Source organism: Triticum urartu, chromosome 7, assembly GCF_003073215.2.
Source record: "Triticum urartu cultivar G1812 chromosome 7, Tu2.1, whole genome shotgun sequence".
Lineage (NCBI taxonomy): Eukaryota > Viridiplantae > Streptophyta > Magnoliopsida > Poales > Poaceae > Triticum > Triticum urartu.
Window position 1 is genome coordinate 277,459,400 of NC_053028.1, and position 9,177 is coordinate 277,468,576.

The 9,177-nt window shown below is 48.2% G+C and overlaps 2 protein-coding genes across 2 annotated transcripts; one reads left to right on the top strand and one right to left on the bottom strand.

Annotated features, from left to right (window-relative positions):
* Positions 1 to 2,686: 2,686 nt before the first annotated feature.
* LOC125523728 (chaperone protein dnaJ 11, chloroplastic-like) lies at positions 2,687 to 3,433 on the top strand. Its single transcript, XM_048688791.1, has one exon. The coding sequence runs from the start codon at positions 2,798 to 2,800 to the stop codon at positions 3,221 to 3,223; it is 426 nt and encodes a 141-aa protein (XP_048544748.1). The 5' UTR covers positions 2,687 to 2,797; the 3' UTR covers positions 3,224 to 3,433.
* Positions 3,434 to 4,326: 893 nt separating this feature from the next.
* On the bottom strand, positions 4,327 to 6,244 carry LOC125523729. Its single transcript, XM_048688792.1, has 2 exons — positions 4,701 to 6,244; positions 4,327 to 4,586 (listed from the first exon to the last, which is right to left on the bottom strand). The coding sequence occupies exons 1-2, from the start codon at positions 4,942 to 4,944 to the stop codon at positions 4,438 to 4,440; spliced, it is 393 nt and encodes a 130-aa protein (XP_048544749.1). The 5' UTR covers positions 4,945 to 6,244; the 3' UTR covers positions 4,327 to 4,437.
* Between the last annotated feature and the right edge of the window lie 2,933 nt (positions 6,245 to 9,177).

Sequence of the window (9,177 nt, forward strand, 5' to 3'; positions counted from 1 at the left end):
ACATAGGGCGTGTTTGGTTGTCATCTACGAATTTGTCTGCATTGCATACATATCCCAATTGGGCTTGGCTAAGGGAAAACAGGCAAAAAATCAAAATCTGCACCTCGTTTGGTTGCCTGCATCGAGGCTGCCTACACCAGTGGATTGGTTTGGCACGCCGTTCGGTGTCCTGCATTGTTTCCACTCATGTAGCTACACATTGTATGGTTGCATACACGTGATATGATTGAGAGTTAACACTTACCGTTAACACGCAAGTTACACTAGAGTGCCTCACGACTGCTGTGGACGGTGACCGTGGCGCCGTGTCCGACATGATGGAGTCGCGGGCGAGCGTTACAGTTAACACAGAGTTGCACTAGAGTGCCTCGCAACTGCGGTGGGCGGTGACCGTGGCGTCGCGTGCGACATGACGGTGTCACGGGCGAGCGGTCCTATCGGTGCTGCGGTGAACTAGTTGTCAGCGTCGTCGCCGCGAAGAAAGTTCGTGCAGAGGAGTGCTGAGGTAGAGGATGGGGAAGGAGAAATGTAGTGCCTGTTAGACCACATTGACTGTGGTGGACGGTGACCGTGGCACCGCATCCAACACGACGAGCACGGAGTCATGGGTGAGCGACCCCGTCAACGTCACGATGAACTAGTTGCTAGCGTCGTCACCACGGAGAAAGTCCAGCGAAGGGGGGAATAGAAGGGCGCTGAGGCAGATGCATGACAGAGGAGAAAAAATACAGTGCAAATGCCATGGCAGCATCAGTGTAGTAGGACAAGGAATAGGAGGCCGAAAGGAACGGCGTCGGGGACGGCACCGGTGTAGTAGGACGCCGTGAGGAGGCCGAGAGGAACAATGCCAACGATGGCGTCAGTGTAGTACGATGTGGGCGAGAAGGCCGAGAGGAAAAACATCGAAGATGGCGTTAGTGTAGTACGATGCGGGTGAAGAGGCCGAGAGGAAGATCACGCCGTCGGTGGTGACAGTGTAGCAAGACACTAGAGAGGAGGTCGAGAGGAACAACGCCGACGATGGTGCTAGTGTAATAGGACGCGGGAGAGGAGGCCGAGAGTGGGATTAGAAGGGATGAAGAAGATTAAGGAGTGTCATTGAAATATATCACACGCATATGCATATGTATAGTTCGTGAGGAAGATATAGATCTACTCGTCTGAGATTGTCGAAACAGAAAGAAAACATGCAGCATGAAAGTCGTGTGAAACTGTGAGATGAAGCTACTGGTGAACGGAAATTTCAAACGGTCAACTGTGCGCGATGAATGTAACAAAATTTGTCCAAAATAGCTTCAAACATGAACACAAAATTAAACATTTACAATGAATGAACCACGAACCAGTCATCTGAATGGAACCACAACATCGTAGTGTTTTTTTGTTCATGTAAACCTTACATCGAATCGAAGCACTGTTGTGTAGATTAGAATGGACTAATAAAAGTAGACGAGATTAGGAGTTAAATGAACAGACATGTGCATCTTCAAGTACACCCATACACGAGACAAAACAAGATTTCATCACTAGACCAACCCACCTGCGCTCGACTGCATCCCTCGAGCCTAGTTCGCTGAAAACTGCCGATTTAGCGTTCCGACCAAGATAGACCCGGAGGTGGATTAAGGTTCGTGCTATGCAGACCCAACAGTGAATGCATGCAACTAAACATACCAAATTCTTTTCACACATATGTCTTTTCTTTTGATGGAAAGATCTTTATGGCTAGCTTTATTAAACTCAAATAATGCACATCATCTACTCAAAATTTAGCGATAGTACTGGAGGTGCATCGATCCATAAGAAAGGGGTGTTTGCACGCCCCCACTCCACTAGCTCATGAGCAACTACATTTGATTCTTTATTACGATGCTCAATAGTAACCTCCCTAAACTTTTATAATGACTCTATGCAATTATCTAAAATTGTAGCCACCACCATAGAATATACCTCATTCAGATGTATAGCATCGACCATGATAGAATTGTCCGTCCTTACCAAAACATTATTGCACCCCATGTTTTGAATTAACTTTAGCCTTTTAAATAATGCCGCCGCTTCCGCAAAGACAACATCTGCCACATGCTCAAGACGAAGTGCATGCAGCCTATCAAACCCGCCCATAATGTTTTAGGTGACTTGATTTTCCTGGCTCGCAGGAACGCGGTCCGGCCCGGCCCAGCCCTGTGGACGAGGACGTTTGCTTTGGTATGTCGACAGCGACAGCTTGCTTCTAGATGTCCTCAGAAGGGCAAAAGAAAATCTGGCTTCTAGATGGAAATTAGGGCCGACGCACACACCGCCAGAATTCGGTGTGCTCTCCGCCGTACTAGGAGCAAGAAGTCGGCCGAACCCGCGGGCGCGCGTCCCTATCGTGTCGCGTTGCCCCACCCGCGCGCCAGCCATTCAGTGGGCACCGCCGCGCCCAAACCCAAAACAGCCAGGATATTATTATATTAATCCCGAATCGACGTGGAGATCCCGGCCCTTGCCTTGCGCGAGGCGAACAGGCATGGCTATGGTAGGCACCCACGGCCACATGACGCCGACGTGCACCTCGCTCGCTCCCTCTGTCGACCCACGGGACCACGCCCCAGCCAGATCACGATGATGCCGCCGCTGACTCACAGCCCCGACCTCCCACAAAAACAAATATCAATCAGCGCGAAGCAGTCCGCTGCGTTATAAAAACAAACCCGGCCGGAAGCCAACCGCATTCCCGTCTCACCTGCCTACTTTTCCTCTGCTCCCCCAACCCATCCTCCGTTCTCTCTTCTCAGATTTGTGGGTTCGTGTCATGATTTCACCGCCCCCGGTGATGCAATCCTCCGCGGCGAGGCCCGCGCTGGCCGGGTTCCGCCAGGCCGCCGCCTGCTCCAGCTCCCGCCGGTCGGTCCGGTGCGCGGTGGCCGTCGCGTCGGCGGCGCCGGCCGGGAGGTGCACGCTGTACGAGGTGCTCGGGCTGCGGGCCGGCGCCACGGGCGGCGAGATCAAGGCCGCGTACCGGCGACTGGCTCGGGAGCGGCACCCGGACGTGGCCGGCGCGGCCGGCGACGACTTCATCCGCCTGCACGACGCCTACGCCACGCTCTCCGACCCGGACGCCCGCGCGCGCTACGACCGCGACGTCGTCGTGCAGGCCTACGCGCAGCCGCCCGCTTCCAGGCCGAACGGCGTCTGGGGCCGGCCTCGCCGCACGTGGGAGACAGACCAGTGCTGGTAGGTCCGACCTCCATCGATCCAGAGCTTCGGCCTTGTGAATAGCCACCACTATAGCAGCGCTCTTCCCCACGCGCGGCCATGGCCGCTCACCATAGATTTTTTGTTACGGTGACCCAACCATGCGTCTGTACATGTAAATCCCCACCTCTTCTTGATCTTCTGAATGTTCAGTCATCTTCAGAATCAAAAATTAACCTGTGTTAATATGCAATAGCAGCATCAATCTGATACTGTACATTTCGGGTCGACATTGTTTTCCGGCGACCGAAGCCGTCTCTGTTTCTTGGCTGGCAAACCAGGATTGACGACGACGTGCTACCGTCGGGTTGTTTATTCGATGCCAGCCAACGATTGCCAATTGGGTGGGTGGCCTCAAATTTCCCTCCCCTGTCAAGGTCAAACGTGATCATCGACAACCGACGCCTCTGTCGGTCCACCTCTTCAATATACCACTAGCAATTGGTCCACCTCTTCAATATACCACTAGCAATTTGGATAAGGATTTTACTGATGCGTTGGCCTCTGTTAAGATTAAAATATGTGTCTAGGTCATATTTAGATGTGATTTAGTTATTGCATATCTAAATGAGTGAATCAAGCATAAGGCTGCCCGTAATAGAAGTATCATAGGTAGTATCATGCATGCCAACTAAGCAAGTTTGATAAGGTGGCACAGAATTAAATGAAGAAAGAGAGGCTTGAGTATCATATTAAATGATGTGTTATTTTGTGTCATGCATGTCAATAAATGTAGTTCTCTATGATACCAACTTATGATACTATGCATTAGGGACGTAGTATCAATATGAGGCTAGTCATAGTGGGAGTAATTTAGGTAGTAACATAGCGCATTTTAAATTTTTTTTGCTTATGTGACAAGTAGTTAATGAGAGGTGGTAACATAATATGTTAATGTAACATAGCACTATCCAAGACAAGATGAGTCTACAAGCTATTAAAAGAAACCACCTATGACACTACTACTATATTACTTTGCACTATGAAGGTAGTAATTTAACCTAGTGTCATATGCATGACACTAGTATAAGTTACTCCCCACTATGACCAGCCTGATACTCCCTATTACAACCAGCCTAAAAAGGAAAAAAAATCACACGAATCTCAATGTAACATCAATGACATATGACTTAGATGTGCAATATTTATGGCACATCTAGATGTGCTTTAGCAAAACTGTTAAAGTATAATCTGTAACTAAGGGAAATCTCTCTTTGTCCATCGAACGAGCGGTTGCACCCACACGGACGCCTGTGTCCGTCGCAACCGTCGCCTCTCTCCCGTCCGCCTGGAACCGATGCATCTCTTCAGGATCGTCGCGTCTCTCCAGGGGATATATATACTCCCTGTAACCATCATCAAAGGATCAAGCAGTCTTTGATTTCAAACACGTTATCACGCACGTAGAACAACCAGTGAAGAGCGAAAGAGAAAAAGAAAGGGAGGGAAAGAGCACTCGCCGCCGGTGAGATGCCAAGCCTCGTCTCCTTCCTCCGCCTGATCCATGAGGATGGTCGTCGCTACGGTCGCCGTTTCCACGGACTGGGTAGACTCCGGCGATTTCGTCGCCAGGCTATCCGTCGCGCCGCTGAACGCGACCACCGTGGCGCTAGGAGAGGCGCTCGTGGTGCTCACCACACCCCGGGACACGGTCGCCGCGCCACAGGACGCGCCCACCGCGGTGCTCCCCGCGCCCATGGCCATGCGCACATGGGGCTCAACCCTCGGATGGTGGCCGGCCCGAGCGCCCCGATGATGAACGGGGCCGCCGTTGCGCCTGGATCGCCCTCCGGATCTCCGCCTCCACCTCCTCCACCGGCCGCGTGGCTCCTGCCCGCGACACCAACGCCCCCGATGAGGCTGTTGGCCCGAGCCGTGGCTCTCCTGGCTACGCGCCCGTCCCGATGCACGCCATTGTGGACGAAGAGGCCACACTTGGCTTCGTGTCAGCGCCCACCAGCGTCATCCGCCTCGGAGTAGGGATGGAAGGTGCCGACGTCAACTCCCCACCACCACTGGAGGCTACTACGGGCCCGGGCATCCACGCGGAGCAGCGCTTTGGCAGCCTCTTTGGACACGCTGTCGCGGCTCTCGACAGCCTCCCCATTCGCCGCCCAGGCTCATGGGCTCCGGCGAACCTCGGCTTCGCCACCACTTCGCTGCGCCAGGCCTCCACCATCGCCGTCTCCTCTTCGGATGAGGAGGGCTCGGCGGCGACGAGCCGGTGACCACTAGAGACCAATGGGATGCGGCGGCGGCCGCTCCCCCCGCTGGTAGCGCCGTGTCAGAGGAGGGGATCGAGTGGTGGTGCGGGCGTCGGATTATCCGACCCCTATCCGTAACCGCCCTCTCCCCCCTCTGCCTTATGCGGTGCGGCGACAGTTGGGCCGGCCAAAGGCCGTGCAGGCCCAGGCCCAGGCGCCTGCGGGTCCTCCTGTTGGCCGTGGACTTCATTCTTTTCTCTGTTTTTATTAGTCTAGTACTAATTATTCTACATGGTGTAGTTTTAGACTATATTTAGTACTGTTTTAGTACTACTATTTACATTTAGTCCAGTTCTAGATTTACTCTAGTTTAGAATTTGTGTAATTATTGGTGTGTTTATATTATGTAATGGCTTGATAATATAAATAAAGTACCGAATTTCATTCGGGAAAAATGACATGTTCTATGTGTTTACCACATCTCATATTTATTGAACATGTTTTTGCGATTGAGACCTTCTCTAGCATATCAAACTTGCAACTTTTTTAATATTTCTCCCTCACCTTATTTGGAATCACAAGGTAATGAGTTGTGATCTACTGCACATTTGCAGACTATCCTCTTTTACTATAAGGTCTACGCTTTGTCAATCCCGACAAACGATTACCTTCAATGTGTGTTCCTTATATCTAAATTGTAGCATACACAAGGTAATGTCCATGCAGCCTATTACTATGAGATCTAATTGATCTTCATAGTGTTATATTCACACAATTGAGGTTGAGAATTTTTCAAGTTTACACTTGAGTATCAAATTTTTGCAGTCTTATTACACAACCATGATGGTTTTTAATTTACGCCCGTAAATTAATTATCTCTGGTTTCCCATGTAGGCAAAGATGAGTGTCAAAGAGTTTGAGGAGCTTGCCCTCAATGGCCACAACTACTCTACATGGGCTATGGACATCAAGATCAGTCTTGCGTCCCGTGGGATAGCGCGTGCAATACAACCACTGGAGACTCCTCTCCTGGCTGGGGCCATGCCACTGACAGAACAGCAGAACTATGCTGCTTTATTCATTATAAGGCACCATATTCATCCAGATCTCAAGTCTGAGTATTTACAGGAGGAATCTCCTAGTACTCTGTTTCTGGCCCTCAAAACGAGGTATGAACAACAGAAGGCAGTAGTCCTGCCGGAAGCACTCCATGATTGGACTCATCTCCGTCTTCAGGATTTCAAGTCCATCGGTGAGTACAATCATGCTGCTCATAAGATATGTTCCAAACTGCGCTTTTGTGAGAAGGAACCTACTGAGGGGGAGAAGATAGAGAAAACTTTGTCTACTATGATCCCTTCAGATAGGATCCTCCAACAGCAATGCCGTGCTCGTAACTACACTGTCTATTCCGAGCTTATTCACATGTTACTTCAGGCTGAAAAGCATGATGAGCTACTCGCTAAGAATGGCTCTCAGCGCCCAGTTGGGGCACAACCTTTACCTGAAGTTCACTTGAATGTTGCAAATAGACAAAAGTTTAATGGTACCTCTCGGGGTAAACAATCCAATTTCGAGCATAAGCGAAAGCGCAATGGGAACAGGAGATCTAGATATCCATGCAAGGGAAAAGGCACTCCAAAGCCCAGGTTTGATAATTCTAAGCTTTGCAACAAGTGTGGATGTTACACGCATTCTACTGAAAAGTGCACAATGGCCAAGCATCTGGTTATGCTGTACCAGCAATCTCGGGGACGCAAAGCACCTCAAGGGAAAAGGTTTAAAGCCAACTTCAACCTTCATCCAGATAGCGCAAAAGGATCTGGTGGTTCACATGATGTTCCTCCTGGATCGAGCAACGCCGTGGTTGCTTATCTGCCTGAGGATACCGCTGAAATGGAGAACACGTTGATTGAGTACACCACAAACAACGTGTTTGGCGACTTCGACTAGTCCCTCAATCTCCTTAGTGATCTACTTAATTATATCCATTTGTGATGATTGTAATAAGAACATAAGTTTGTTGTTGTCTTTATATTGTATTGTATCAGCACATTTGATATAATAAAGATTGTATTCTATGTATTAACATGAGGTTTTCTTATTGAAAATTCTTTTGTTTTATATAGTTTTCTACGGGGACAATCTGATGGAAGAGGAATTATGCCTTGTGGACAGTGGTACCACAAACTTACCGAGGGAGACAAAATATTTCCAAACTCTGAAAAAGATGAATGGGGATATTCTAACTATCGCTAGACGCGATACAGTGATTGTTGGTACTGGACGTGCCATATTCACCCTCCCAAGTGGTACACAAGTGACGATTGAGGATGCTTTATTGTATCCCGAGTCATCACGTACCCTGGTCAGTTATCGAGATATCCGTAAGAATGGTTTTCACATTGAAACCCATGAAGACAACAAAGAGGAGTATTTACTCTTCACTAAAGATGACGGATATGGCAAAAAGGTACATGAGAAAATTATTTCTCTATCGTCTGGTTTGTACTATATGTACATCAAACCCCCGTGGAACATGTTGCATACAAAGTATTTTTTTTAGAATGTTAACGCATTCCAAACCTGGCATGATCGCCTAGGCCATCCTAGATTAGGGATGATGAGAAAAATTACTAGCAATTCCATTATTCATAATTTGCTTGAGTCAAAATTTCCTCAATCTTCTGATTTTGTGTGCACATCTTGTGCCACGGGAAAGCTAATTTTGAGGCCCTCGCATCTCAAAATACAAGCTGAACCACTTCAGTTCCTTGAACGTATTCAAAGAGACATTTGTGGTCCCATTCAGCCATTATCTGGACCTTTCCGGTATTTCATGGTTCTGATTGACGCATCTACACGATGGTCAAGTGTGTGTCTTCTATCCACATGAAACCATGCATTTGCCAAGATAAAGAGGCAAGTCATTAAGTTGCAAGCCCATTATCCTGAAAGTCGAATTAAGTCAATTCGAATGGACAATGCTGCAGAATTCTCCTCACGTGCTTGAATGATTGTTGCATGGCTTTGGGGATTGAAGTTCATCACTCTGTTCCATATGTCCATACACAAAATGGTTTGGCTGAAGCATTGATTAAGAGGATCAAACTCATTGCAAGACCTTTGTTGACGAACTGCAACTTGCCAACCTCTTGTTGGGGTCACACTGTTTTACACGCTGCTGACTTGATACAATTGAGGCCAACTGCATATCACAGTTCTTCCCCATCTGCGTAAATTTGGATGTGCTGCATACATCCCGATCTCACCACCACAGCGGACATCTATGGGCCTGTTGGGGAACGGAGTATTTCAAAAAAGTTCCTACGATCACGCAAAATCTATCTAGGAGATGCATAGCAACGAGAGGGGAGAGTGTTGAAGGAAATATGCCCTAGAGGCAATAATAAAGTTATTATTTATTTCCTTATATCATGATAAATGTTTATTATTCATGCTAGAATTGTAATAACCAGAAACATAATACATGTGTGAATACATAGACAAACAGAGTGTCACTAGTATGCCTCTACTTGACTAGCTCGTTGATCAAAGATGGTTATGTTTCCTAACCATAGACATGAGTTGTCATTTGATTAACGGGATCACATCATTAGGAGAATGATGTGATTGACTTGACCCATTCCGTTAGCTTAGCACTTGATCGTTTAGTTTGTTGCTATTGCTTTCTTCATGACTTATACATGTTCATATGACTATGAGATTATGC

What these genes read in the sequence shown, in the direction of transcription:
- LOC125523728 (XM_048688791.1), top strand. Translation starts at nt 2,798, where the DNA reads ATGATTTCACCGCCCCCGGTGATGCAATCCTCCGCGGCGAGGCCCGCG.
- LOC125523729 (XM_048688792.1), bottom strand. Translation starts at nt 4,944, where the DNA reads ATGGCCATGGGCGCGGGGAGCACCGCGGTGGGCGCGTCCTGTGGCGCG. An exon ending in GGCTTGGCATCTCACCGGCG is followed by an intron (nt 4,587 to 4,700) that starts GCGAGTGCTCTT and finishes TGATGGTTACAG; the next exon opens with GGAGTATATATATCCCCTGG.